We start from the raw sequence: 13895 nt of genomic DNA on the forward strand, positions 1-13895 counted from the left end.
CGGTCTTACCGCCAGCTTAGCCGTATTTAAGAATAAACAAGTCCTACCTGCGTCTGGTACAGTGTTTCTGTGTATGTGTGTGTGTCTCCCTGGTTGCAGAGTGGCAGCCTGTCTCACTGCCTCTTTGTGAACTTCAGTCTCCAGTGTTCTGCCGCATCCCTTCTGATCCTCAGACTCATTAACCACCTCCGCCTGGGGAGAAGGAGAGGTGGAGGGAGCGGTGGAGAACAGCGCTCACAGCCACAGAGCTGTGCCAGCTGACTCAGTGGCCCTGCTCTTCGGGCGTATGTAGTCTTGGACACCCATTACCTTTACGCCACTGCTCTTGTGAGAATCCTGCCCTGTGGTTTGCAAAGGGGCCCAAACTGATACATTTCTATGGCCAGAGATCATCAGTGCATTTTTTACATTCTGCTTATTATATGGACAAGCATCCAAAATAACAAATGACTCAATTATAAGTCATGTGATCTATCTACTGCATATTCATATATTTTTTTGAAGTTCAAACATTAAAATATATTAGGTAGGAAATATGTTTATTTAGAAGGTTTCTTCAACATACATGGCTACAAACACACAGCAATAATACTTTGTACAACAAAATGTTGAACAGTGATGTTAAAAACATTTGCAAATGTAACAAGGGATTAGAAAATATAATTACACTGCCACATATTAATCTAGCCCTCAAGAGGTTCTTGCCTCAGTTCCCAAAGGGCAGTCAACAGCTGAAGGCTGATCACCTGACTCAGGTGTTTAAAGCTGAACACTGATCAATTGACTCAGGTGTTTAAAGCTAAGCACTGATCACCTGACTCAGGTGTTTAAAGCTGAACACTGATCAATTGACTCAGGTGTTTAAAGCTAAGCACTGATCACCTGACTCAGGTGTTTAAAGCGGAACACTGATCACCTGACTCGGGTAATAGCGCATGTCCTTGAGGATTGTTAACTGCACTGTGTGCATCTACAGTGGATTCGCTGTACAAAGCTTGGCTTTCCTCCAGTGTTCCACAACTGCCTTAGGAGTCTCCAGTAAATGCTGGATTTGCAACAGTTGTGGTTGCTTTTTGGAATAAAGGATTGTCACCCTGCAGTGGGAACAGAAAATTACTTTCCATCATAAAGCACTATAGCTGAGGTGACACTGTATCAAATTCAGTACATGCAAATCAGTAGGGCGTTGTCATATTTTATGAATATATGAAAGGTGCATTTAAAGGATTTAAAGACCACACATACTTTTGCCCACTGAGAGCGCTGCTTTTCCTTCTCGAAGTTCTTCCACTCTTTGAGGTCTTTTGCATAAATGATGCCCTTGATGATGAGGAGCAGTAGAAGTCCAATCAGTGCCACTCCTGCCAGAGAACCTCCCACGATGGCTGTCACATTTGGCCCCTCAGGACATTCTAACACAGGACGCACACAGACGAATGAGACGCCATGTCTCCGTATATGAACCCTCCAGGCAGGTTAAATGTATTGTATGTAATTCTCACAATTTGCTGTTATATAAGACAGACGTGGAAATAGCATAAGTTAAAAGACAATGGTAAACACTGAGCTGCATATTGCTTCAAGTGGCACTGGGTCACTATCGACAATCTGGGTGAGAAATTAACACCTGCCACTGGCCAAATGGTAAATTTATGAAGTGGCAGGTAAATTTGATCAACTCACAAGCCACAGTTGGCAGAGACATGGCGCACTGGGATTTAACAATTAACAATTAGACGCCATGGTTAACACAGAAAATAACATTTACCACCAAAAGCCAAAGAAATGCTGAATGTTTGCGTCAAACCACAACCGTCCAAATATTGACTTCGTTGTGAATCTCAAGTTACAGATAGTTAGTTAGCTAATGTAGCTTAAATACTAATGTCCAAAACAAACAATTGTCAAAAATTAATTGCATGTATAATTATAGGAATTCACGCTATATTAATTACTAATTTCGGATAGGTGTTTACTAATTTCGGGTATGTTTACTAATTTCGGATAGGTATTTACTAATTTTGGATAGGTGTTTACTAATTTTGGATATGTTTACTAATTTTGTATAGGTGTTTACTAATTTCCGATTTATGGCTGCCACATCCACCTAGGATCGTTAAGCAATTTACCGTAACTAGCTAGAAAATGTTATAGCTAGTGGACTCTATCGAAATGAAATAATGCTGAGATGTCTGTTACATTAGTATAGTAGTAGAGTAAGTACAGTAGTGTAGTACAATAGTACAGTAGTGTAGTATAGTAGTGCTCATAGTTTAGTAGTTTAGGATGCAGCTTTGCCGTTGCTATGGCTACGTAGGTAAGTAGGTGATGTAGATTTCTGTAGTAGATGTCAGCAGTGTTTTGGATTCTGACTCCGATTCAGATGCAGAAGGAGGATATTGAAACCAGAGTGACAAAGAGACATTGTTCAAGTCTGATACAGAAAATAAAAAAACACTAAAAATGAATCACCAAAAGTATGATTTTGAAATAAACCATTTCCATGTGATTCATGTGTATTGATGTTGATTTTTTTAACCAAGACATAATTGGGATTACAAAATGGTGGCTGGTAATAAAACTGAAGTGCCTGGTAGAATTTTACTTCCACCAGCCACAGTGGCAGGTGTAAGAAAAAATGTAATTCCCAACACTGTTGACAACGCTTGCAGCTTGCAGTTGCTGTTTATGTTCAGTGTCTCTCAGGTTCATGGTGTTAATGTGTTATTTATTTGGCCTCACCCCTGTCCTTGAGGATTTCTACATAATATTTGTCAAATCCGTCGAGTTCCTTCATGGAGAAGAAAATCCAGCATCCCTCGTGGTCCTTCACTCGACAGTCACTGCTTATGAGCTTCTCCACCTGCTTTTGCTGCAAGTGGGTGCACGATTGTGAGCAGTTCTTCTCCAATGGTCCCGTTCCAAAGGCCAAACACTCAATGCATTTCCTGGAGATGGAGATGAGAATATTAGCATATGAGATCCGAATATATTAGCATTTTAACGATAACGGTAATATGAGCAAATTGCGCTAGTAAGGAATAGAACTAATATATTTAAGTTGTCATGACGTGGCAGCTGAGACGGGTTCCTTACCCAACGTCCTGGCATGGCAATTGGCAGGTATGGCATTTTTCACACTTTGGCCCCTTGTAGTCCCGTTGGCACACACACTGGTTGCACAGACACTTGCCCCGCCCATGGCACTCGCTTTCGCCCGTCACACAAGCATCGTTGGTTTTCTTGCACTGGCAGGCTGTTCCCTCGAAGCCCTCGGAACACTGACACTCACCACAACGACACTTCCCATTGCCTGGTCAGAAATGCCACATCAGTGTGTGCGCGAGCTCAGCCCGGCTTCTGTGTGTGTGTGTATGTGTGTGTGTGTGTGTGTGTGACTGTGTGTGTGTTGCACTACCTCCACACAGCTTGTTCTGGAACTTCTCGCAGTGCTCATCATCACATTGGCAGTGAGGGCCGTAGTAATAGTTGCCCCCCTCTGTAAGGTGGCACTTGCACACCCCACACTCGCAGTCCCCGCGGCCCTCGCACTCCGTGCCGTTGTCTTTGCGGCACTGCGCCCTCAACGTAGCCTCGTCCTTCTTCCCCAGGCTGCACTCGCATCGCTGTCCCAGGAAGCCCTTCTGGCAGCTAGGGGGCGATGGAGGGTGAAGAAGCGCTACGCATCAGTCCCACCGTTGAACCCTTTTTTATATATGTGGATAGGACCAAACGGCGCGTGGGGTGAAAGGTCGTCTCGGCTTACCTGCATGTGCCACAGACGACGTGCCCTTGCTTGTTGCAGTGGTCGTTCAGGTCGTGCTCGTTATCACACTCACACTTACATCGGGTTTTAACATTGACCTTCAGTTTCTCTCGGAAGCCCAATGGTCCGATGTTGAAAGACTTCACGTCTATACATGATTCTGCTTTCACGGTTATATAAAATGTCACCTGGAGGACAAAACACAGCCCCCAATCAGCACAAACGTAACAACAGCATGCAGACTAACCTTATAATCACCTCTCACTACCTCAGCAATGTCTCACTTTTAAAGAAACAAAACATTGGGTCAGGTACATCTACTCTGGTCTTATAGCTCAAATAATGTCAGATAAGTTTCCATCTGTTCCATCTCTAGAACCTCCTCCAGAATAGGGCTACCCAAGGGATTTCTTTGCAGAAATCACACTGCTATAATATCTAATGTTTTCTTCTTGATCAATTGACAAAATAATAATATGATTATGATAATATTATGATTTCCATACCAAAAAGAAAAACCAAAAACATAAATTGAACACTAAATTTAAATTACAATTCATTCTAAATCAATAAAATGTTTCTTATTAGCAGTGTCTTGGATCAGGTGTGTGTGTTGTCTGTGATCAGGTGTGTGTGTTGTCTGTGATCAGGTGTCTGTGCTGTCTGATCAGGTGTCTGTGCTGTCTGTGATCATGTAGTAAGCCTACCTCATCTCCTATGGCGACATTATTGCAGGTTCCCTCCTTTTCACTAACTTTGTCTCCTCCGCTACAGCTAGACTTGTACTTTATTGTTAATTCTTCGGGCAGTGCATCATGGGTCACAATTACATTGGAGGAAAGTTTCTGTAAAGAATATGTGAACACATTAAATCTTAAATTTACACAATTTACTCCACGTATAAATTCACATTTTGATTTTCTCACCACTGCATGTAATCGCGTGTAGCTGTTCCCAATTATATTGCATGCATCTATCGCATTGTTGTAATATTTTGTTAAAACAAAAAGAGAAAAATAATAAATAAATACTTACATTATATGCATTCACAATCAGGTTGACCACATTACTTGAATCAGCACTCAGTTCTTCAACTTCAGACTTAGGAATCAATTTGCTGAGCTCCTAAAAAAGGAAAACAGCTGTGAGCTGTGAACCTCTGCAGTTCACAGTAGTTACTGTACTGTCAGGTGAGTCAACTGTCAGGTGACTGTACTGTGTAGTGTTCTGTTACTCACACTGTACACATCTTTCACTTCCTTTGTGACTGCAAATATTGGCTGTATGTTTTGTTCTTCCAGCTTTCTGGCTATCTGACCAACAGATGGGTAATCCTGATAGAGACATCACAATTAAAGTCAGAACTTCAGATGGGTAATCTTGACAGAGACATGACAATTAAAGTCAGAACTTCAGATGGGTAATCCTGACAGAGACATGACAATTAAAGTCAGAACTTCAGATGGGTAATCCTGACAGAGACATAACAGTTAAAGTCAGAACTTCAGATGGGTAATCCTGACAGAGACATAACAGTTAAAGTCAGAACTTCAAATGTCTGCATCATCCATCAGGTGAAACTGTTACTAAGTACACCTACTTTGTAACTCTACAGACTGGCCACCAGACCTCTTTAATTCCATATTATTCGCTTCAAAATGAAACGCCTGCTGTCCTTGCTGGTCTCTGCACTGTTGTGCCATGTTTCTAGCGTCCTCTTTCATTAGGAGCTGTAGACAGTTTGTATATGTTAAAATGCTTATTGTTCAGTTAATGCAGCCTTCAAGCATGCATGTATAAGTACTATTAACAAGTGAATTGTTGATATAAATGTATTATCAATCAGATTGAGATCACTCATAGAGGCCAGTAAAGGGTATAGGACTCATTGTCAGAATATAGAGTACACATGGTACAGGACGTCAGAGTACAGCAGGACTTCCAGGAGTGGTGGATTAGTGTATTCAAATAGAGAGCAGGTGTACCTTATAAAGGGTAAATAATAGAGGTAATAGAGGTAAATAATACCTCTCAGCAGAGTCTCAAAAGTAAAAGCAGAGCGTCATACTTAATTCATGAAATTTCATCTGTGTAAGAATAGTGATCAGAAGTACCCAAACATTGCTCTTGCTGTACATGTGTTTGGTGTCCAGCTGACAGGTTTCTCCGTTGGGTTCGAGGATGCCCGCGAGCTTGCCATCTCCTGCCATGTGGAAGCCGGCGTCCGTGGCTAGCACCAGCAACCGTGTGCTGTTTCCCCAGCCGATCTGGTCCTGTACACGTGAAAAAAATCTTGCGGCATTGCAAAATGTCATCATCATTGTGCACAGAGTGAGCTTGTTACACACTAGACCATCAATGGCAAGACCAACAGGACCTTGAGCAAACATGCCAGCTCTTCCCATCGGGTCAGGGAAATGATTATGAGGAGTCTTACCACGCAGGTCACAGCTTGCATGATGGCATCCAGACTTCCCTCTGGTGTGTCCAGGTTGCCAGATATGTACTGGGCAGAGACCATGTTTGTGAACAATTGTGCGTCTTCTGTCAGACTGAGGACGTGCTTAAAGCCAAATGCTGGCTGGCAATATTTTTCCTTGTCAGGACAGGGCTTTTTGAGCTTCTCTTCATTTGTGTCCGTGAATGGAAGAAGTGTCTTATCGACGAAGGAGCCGAACCCTGCCCAGTGAAGGAAGCTTAGTCATTAACCAGGTGGCTTGGAACAGTGTTGGGATTTGAATGTTCTATTGCACTCTTAATAATGTCCTCTTACCTATTCTTGCATGCCCTGTGATACTTTTCAGCTTGTTAAGTAACTGTATTCCCAGGTTTTTCACATTCTTCAGATCATCTTCCATTGAGTAAGACAGATCCATGAGATAATACAGATCAATAGGGTAACCTTCCGCCCTTCGAAACTTAAACTCGAACGTAAATGGATGACCTGGGGATAAAGGTTTAAACCATATTTTTTTCATATTAAAAAACAGATGAAGGTGGAATTAACCAGCACACCAGTGTACTGCCTCATGTGGTAGTGTGTTGGAAATAAGCTGTAGCAGGAAACAACTGGATACCTCTTTGGATTGTCATTTTGGTTAGTATACCTGGTCTTAACTCAAGGGTGATCTCTTGTGGTTTTATTTGGATCGGATCTCTTTGGCCTTGGCCCTTGGACAGTGGTTTGTCTTTGTCCTTCTTGTTGGTGCTTGTAGGACTGATGATCTTGGTCCCTTTGCAGCCTTTCGCCTGAAGCACTTTCTCTGTGTCACACCGTACGGCTTCTTGTTCCCCAGGCTTGATAAAGGTCTGTCGGCAAAACATAACGTTGATATTTCCATTTGCACCATTCGCCCTGGTGCTGGTGAAAAGGCTCATTTGTAGGTCTGGTAGTGTTTGAGAGTGGAACTGCTTTGCTTCATGATGTGAAATTGTTTGGCCTGTTCAGTTGGTCATGGTTAGATCCAGCATATTTGACCTGGAAGCTAGCTTTGATACACCAATTGGTAACAGAAGTTCAGATCAAGTTGTTTTGAAACTCTTTTTATTCATGCCATACTGTTAATCCAAATGTATAAGAGTAAATATGTTTGATGGGAATTCTATTTTTGTGCAATGTAAAGTACATTTACTGTGAAGTACATTTAGTTGTACTGTATTCAGATCAATATGGATTCACCATAATTTTTGCAAGTCATTATTTTTTTTTCAGTTAATATTCAAAAACAAAACTTCATGCTTCACATCCCAGCACCACATGTATCTCCGCAAACGTTTGATACACTTAAACACTGAACCTCATCAAATTGTTGTCCATTAAAAAATAACACAGTATTTACAGTAAACCATTAATTAGTTTGCAAGGACCTTGGACTAATTCAGTGCAGTGGAGTGTGGTTAGGGTGGAGAAGGTGGAGAAGGTGCATTATGCTTCACCACAGCACTCACCAGGTCTTGGCACCAGGCGCAGGCTGGTCCAGACTTGATACAGTCATCACATGTAGTCACTGAGGCTTTCATGCATTGATCCTCAGAGAAGACTAATACAAAAGCATGTTTTAGTGAAGGGAAGTAAATGCAATCTGTTACTCACTCACATTTAACATAATTCACAACAAGGTGGTCCTGTTAGTACTGAAACAACTTTTGTTCCTTGCATCAATGACCCTGTGTCTTTTTTTAAAGACTTCATACAGATTTTGGTCTCTTTTTATCCAATAAAACTTTACCATATGCTCCAAATGACAGCAGGAGAATAATCCTCAGCCTCAGTGCCTGGTGCATTCTCTAAACAAACAGACCATATTGCATATGTTAGTTACTAAATTAAAAAAATCATTATTATTATGTGTTCATACAGTAGCCTCAAATTCCTAAATATGAGCATACAGAAAGGAAAAACAAATTCTATGTATTGCTAAATGTTTTCCTGGTATTTCAAACATATGAAGTTAATAAAATGTCTTATTAGCTTGACTTCAATTGACATTGTTTTAATGTAATTGCATTGATGGTCTAAAGAAAGCAGTGAACATTGTTTTCTTAATAATAATATTAAGCTACAAATCTTTCACTTTGTTCTTGACAAGTCTTTTGTTTTATTATCACAAATTAAATAACTTGGTATTAGTCAATATTAGTCAACTTTAATATGCAGTATGTTCTTGTATCTGCAATTCTTTACATTGTCTTTTTTTAATATCAGATATGATAGATCCATTAAAACATTCATATTCTCAAGTTGTACTTGCCAATTACTTTATAAGAAACACTAATTCATTAGGAACTCTGTGGATGGTATGTAGCATGTTGTGTGCATGTTGTATCTATCATAAAACATTTGACAATTAAACCATTCCTGGAAAAGCAAACTCTAGACGTATCTTTACATTAGACTAGATCCTTGTCAAATATCCATTTTTTAGGTAAGATAATTGAAAAGTGATGTATAACCAATTAACCTTTAATATTTGCTATATAAATAAATGTCAGTGTTCCATTGTAGGGCTGCTGTTTGGTTAGTGGCCTCCTACCCAAACGACGGTCAGAGCCCATATGACTGAGACATTACGCACAGCAATAGCTGAGTCACAGTGACCATCACAGTGTAAATACACCCTTAAAATTTATATATAAGACTAAAAAACCTTCGAGTATGTCCTCCAGATTAAATGAATTTAAAAATGCTGATAATGTTAAATATTAAATCAGCATAAACACACCATATTATTTGAATGTTTAATTGCTAAAAAGGTTTGTTGCCTTATTCTGCTAGCCCACCAACATTCTTTCAAATGCTCTCTTATGATTGCAAGTCTTAGTTTACCATATACTTTTTATATACGTTGTAAGCCCCTTTAAGTCCTGATCAAGTTTTGCAACATGCCGTTACACTCTGAGTGCATGAGTATAACAAGTGGAGGCTGCAGTTCAGTTCAGGGTCAGCAGGTCTTAGCACACAGGAGCTTAAAGCTGCCAAATATGTGCGTAAATGTGTTGCTTCATCCTCCTTTCCTGTCATTACTCCCTCTGACAAGCTTTCTTCCTCAGAAATAACTATGTTTACGCTTCCTCTTTTTTTAGAGTTCTTTAGAATGATCAGCCATAACGGTTTATAGTTTGCTCGTGTAAATCATTGCGTATATTTTGATATATCATTAGATACATGTGAGGCATATACATATTGAGTGACATATTTTATGTTTCTTCACATTTGCTAAAAGCTGAACTCACTAAGTACCTATGCACTGTTACATATGAGCGCCATGAGTACCATGATTATTATAGGCTAGGCAAGAAATCACTTACACTTACAGAAACATTTATAAATGTACCATTATGAAATGTTAAAACCGTGTTCTACATATTGACATTAAGATGATAAAAAAAAAAAAAGAACAATAAAAGTCTTTAAAAATGAAAGTCTGATGATTGGCATTAGTTTGATGGTAGTCATTACTATCACAAAACATTAAGAAGTCCATGAATTATTAAGCAATTTTCTGTCTTTACTTACTGATGTTGAAGTAGTTTTATCATTAGTAACGATGTGAACCAGTTGACTTCCTGCCACCGATGACAGTTGCTTCAGTGCAGATCAAAGTAGTTAACTGCTAACAGGAAAGAAGTAAAGACTAAACCGCCTTATGACAAAGATGGGAGGGGAGTGTTAGAGAGAAGTGAAAGAAAAACTTGCTATTGCTACTTAATTCTGCAATATATAGGCATGTATGTATATAATACACACACACACACACACACACACACACACACACACACACACACACACACACACACACACACACACACACACACACTCACACACACGTATACACACAACATTTATTTCAGTAATTCTATACAAAAAGTGGAAATGGAAATTTCATTTTCCAGCAGGACTTGGCACCTGTCCACACTGCCAAAAGTACCTATACTGGGTTTAATAATCACAGTATCACTGTGCTTGATTGGCCAGCAAACTGGCCTGACCTAAACCCCATAGAGAATCTATGGGATATTGTCAAGAGGAAGATGAGAAACACCAGACCCAACATTGCAGACGAGCTGAAGGCTGCTATCAAAGCAACCTGGGCTTCCATAACACCTCAGCAGTGCCACAGACTGATCACCTCCATGCAGCACTGATGCAGTAATTCGTGCAAAAGGCGCCCCGATTAAGTTCTGAGTGCAGTTACTGTACATACTTTTCAGTACTGTACATACCAACACTTCTCAATTAAAAATATTTTTTTTCAGTTGGTCTTCTAATTTATTCTAATATTCTAATTTTCAGAGATAACGACTTTGGATTTTAATGGCTTTATGCCATAAACATCAACATTAGCAGAAATAAACACTTGCAATAGATCACTCTGTCATGAATCTATCTAATATACTTGCTTTTAAAATCAATTAAAAGGCCACTGTTGGCATTATAACTGCTATTACACCAAAGACACAAAGGAATGTGGTTGGTATAATGACCAGTGAAAGAGGGTAAAACTCAAACCAGGACTCATTGTGTGAGTGTGTGTGTGGGTGTGTGTGAGTGTGTGTGTGGGTGTGTGTGTGTGTATGTGTGTGGGCGTGTGTGTGTGTGTGTGGGCTGGGACTGGCCTACTGTGCACGTGAATCATGGCTTTGATCAGTTGCTCATTAAAATTCATCTAAAGATTATAGAGAAATATTCATGATGACTAATGTAAATCATACTGATTATTAATGAGGATAAGCATGAATAAGGAGTAATCCTCTTGAAAATGTTAACCTTAAATGAGGGAGAAACAGTGATTATTCTGTCATTTCCATATCTTAACAAAAAGTAATTAGGATTTGAAAGTGCAAGGAGGTTATCTCTAACTACATAGTCTCCAAATGGAGAAGAAAGTGACATTTATATCGTGTATCATGCCATGATGCCTTTTAGATAAAATGGTAAAACATGACTTTAGTTTCCTAATTTTCTAATTTCTCACTGAGTTCTGAACCCTCAAACCCTCAAACCCCAAACTGAGACCCGTTTCCTCACTCATGGTAAGCTCAGAGGAAGTATCTCAGTCACACATATTTTCATGTGAACCACACAGACACAGAAGGAGGCACGTGACTCCCTGTTTCATCTCTATACTGTATTCACATACAGTAGGCCTTGGTTGCAGCCTGTTGTTTTATTTGTAATCTCATTTATAATCCTGACATGCATTCTGTGTCCTGCATTGAAGTTGCTATTACCATTGCAAGGCTTTAACACAACTAATGGAGTTTATCATGCACAGGGCTTTAATACAACTAAAAGAGTTTATCATGCACAGAGCTTTAACATAACTAAAAGAGTTTATCATGCACAGGGCTTTAACAGAACTAATAGTTTATCATGCACACAGAGCTTTAACACAACTAATGGAGTTTATCATGCACAGGGCTTTAACACAACTAACAGAGTTTATCATGCACAGAGCTTTAACACAACTAACAGAGTTTATCATGCACAGAGCTTTAACACAACTAACAGAGTTTATCAGTTGATCACTTGGTTCTCCATTAGTGATCAGTTGATCACTTGGTTCTCCACTTGGCCCGAGACCCACTGCCCGAGACCCACTGCCCGAGACCCACTGCCCGAGACCTACTGCCCGAGACCCACTGCCCGAGACCCACTGCCCGAGACCTACTGCCCGAGACCTACTGCCCGAGACCTACTGCCCGAGACCCACTGCCCGAGACCCACTGCCCGAGACCTACATCTTGCTCTGCTTCTTGTACCAATGGCTCAGTTCACAGGAGCATAGCGGATGTGGTCATGTGCTTCAAAACGTTGGTGAGATTCCAGATGTGAGTGTGGGTCACAAGTCATCACCCCATGAGTCGCCTTCAGTTTATTGAGCCTTTCAGAAATTCATCCAGATGTATCCAGACATATGGCGTGTGTAATAAGCTGCAGCAGTTGTCAAATGGTGGACACAAATGGTGGTCTCTGCTTCTCACAACAAGGTCGGGGGTGAGACCTGCTCTCTCTGGGTGTGAACTGCACTGTTACGGTTTTATCACATCAAAAGCAAAAGTGAGAGTAAAAATACCTCTCTGATGTCCTGTCAGTAGGCTGCTGGTGTGGGGTCTACTCTCTGATGTCCTGTCAGTAGGCTGCTGGTGTGGGGTCTACTCTCTGATGTCCTGTCAGTAGGCTGCTGGTGTGGGGTCTACTCTCTGATGTCCTGTCAGTAGGCTGCTGGTGTGGGGTCTACTCTCTGATGTCCTGTCAGGAGACTGCTGGTGTGGGGTCTACTCTCTGATGTCCTGTCAGTAGGCTGCTGGTGTGGGGTCTACTCTCTGATGTCCTTTCAGTAGGCTGCTGGTGTGGGGTCTACTCTCTGATGTCCTGTCAGTAAGCTGCTGGTGTGGGGTCTACTCTCTGATGCCATTAAAGGACAGCATCATTTGCAGGTGCAGCCAACCTTTGTTTTAGCTGTTTCAGCCACGTGTGCAAGCATCAGCTTCCATAAGCTCTTCATCGGACATGCTGTCATTGCTTTTTAAAACAGCTACTTTACTTGTTCTGAGAAGTCCAGTTTATTTTTGTATTAAGAATAAGAATTTGTACATTTCAGTTTCCCTCCTGTAGTGTGAATATGGGCCTTTGAGTTTTAGCATTCACATGTGTGTTGTCACAGATTCATTCGTTGCAGCTGTGTGGATAGAAGGAGCAGCGCGGGTGGGGGGCGTGGGTGGGGTTCGCGGGTGGGGGGATGGAGCTGCAGGGAGGTGAAGCAAGCAAGCACAGAGCACCAGCCTATTGTCATCTGACACAGCTTCCTCCGGCATGCCCTCAAACACATGACGTCATGATGCATACATCTCCAGACCAATATCCCTTGCACCAAACTTGCAGTAATGTGTATTACTGTTGGCAATACGCATTCTAGTAAGTAGCATTATTCTGCCATCTGCCAGACCCAGGTCTGTTTTTCAGATTTCCAAATTGCACTGTGTGTACTGAGACAAGGATACTGTTCATTTATAATCTATTTCATATCCAGCAATAACGGCAAACACATTATAGGATGATAACACTGCTATCTGTTGTTTATGGAAGGTTAGGAGTGAAACACTTACCAGAGGCCAAAAAAAGTTGTTTCACAGCCGGATGAATTCAGAAGCAACCAGTATCACAGTATAGCTACCAAACTAATTTGCTGAGTTTAACTTTTACTTTTACATTCTATAATTCTAAATATTGTCCAGCCTCATTGAAAGCAGTACTGTACTCAAAACTGAAAGTAAAACAATTTAAGCACAGGAAAAGGGAGGGTGTGAGGGAACAGTTTGTTACAGGAAACCTCTATCTGAACCCCTTTCCTTTCCAATTCCAATTCCAATTTATTTATATAGCACATTTAAAACAACCAGAGTTGACCAAAGTGCTGTCCACAAATAGCAGGTAAAAGGTATCAGAGAAGAAAAATACAAAGAAGAATAAAAATACAAAAGTAAAGAATAGAGGAATAGATAAATAAATACAAATACAAATAACGAAAGAAGGCTCACAAGGTATCACATGCCAGGGTATAGAGATGGGTCTTTAAGCGTGATTTAAAGGCAGGCAAGCTAGGGGAAGTTTTTATATGCAAGGGCA

General features: G+C 40.7%; 1 protein-coding gene across 3 annotated transcripts; it reads right to left on the minus strand.

Annotated features, from left to right (window-relative positions):
• Nucleotides 1-214: 214 nt before the first annotated feature.
• On the minus strand, nt 215-13500 carry itgb2 (integrin, beta 2). Of its 3 annotated transcripts, XR_013130419.1 has the most exons (18): nt 13376-13500; nt 9783-9879; nt 7996-8053; nt 7715-7806; nt 6874-7075; nt 6540-6710; nt 6204-6445; nt 5881-6039; nt 5005-5100; nt 4802-4891; nt 4474-4611; nt 3767-3954; nt 3419-3651; nt 3097-3313; nt 2743-2948; nt 1246-1412; nt 917-1094; nt 215-341 (listed from the first exon to the last, which is right to left on the minus strand). XR_013130419.1 is itself a non-coding variant. In XM_077002450.1 (17 exons), exons 3-17 carry the CDS (start codon nt 8048-8050, stop codon nt 1026-1028), a joined length of 2325 nt encoding a protein of 774 aa, XP_076858565.1. In that variant the 5' UTR covers nt 8051-8053; nt 9783-9879; nt 13376-13500; the 3' UTR covers nt 523-1025. The 3 variants fall into 3 exon arrangements, 2 of the variants coding, with proteins under 2 accessions (XP_076858565.1, XP_076858566.1); XM_077002450.1 differs by lacking the exon at nt 215-341 and having other exon boundaries at nt 523-1094; XM_077002451.1 differs by lacking the exon at nt 215-341 and having other exon boundaries at nt 523-1094; nt 9783-9876; nt 13376-13391.
• Nucleotides 13501-13895: the final 395 nt, after the last annotated feature.

This window comes from Brachyhypopomus gauderio, chromosome 4 (genome assembly GCF_052324685.1).
Source record: "Brachyhypopomus gauderio isolate BG-103 chromosome 4, BGAUD_0.2, whole genome shotgun sequence".
NCBI classification, from domain to species: Eukaryota; Metazoa; Chordata; class Actinopteri; order Gymnotiformes; family Hypopomidae; genus Brachyhypopomus; species Brachyhypopomus gauderio.

Bases quoted from the DNA above. Each gene is read 5' to 3' on its own strand.
- itgb2 (XM_077002450.1), bottom strand. From the start codon at position 8,050: ATGCACCAGGCACTGAGGCTGAGGATTATTCTCCTGCTGTCATTTGGA. The intron at 6,040-6,203 runs GTAAGACTCCTC...TCACGTGTACAG, and splicing joins TGCAAGCTGTGACCTGCGTG to GACCAGATCGGCTGGGGAAA. The intron at 5,101-5,880 runs GTACTTCTGATC...TGTCTCTATCAG, and splicing joins ACAGCAAGAGCAATGTTTGG to GATTACCCATCTGTTGGTCA.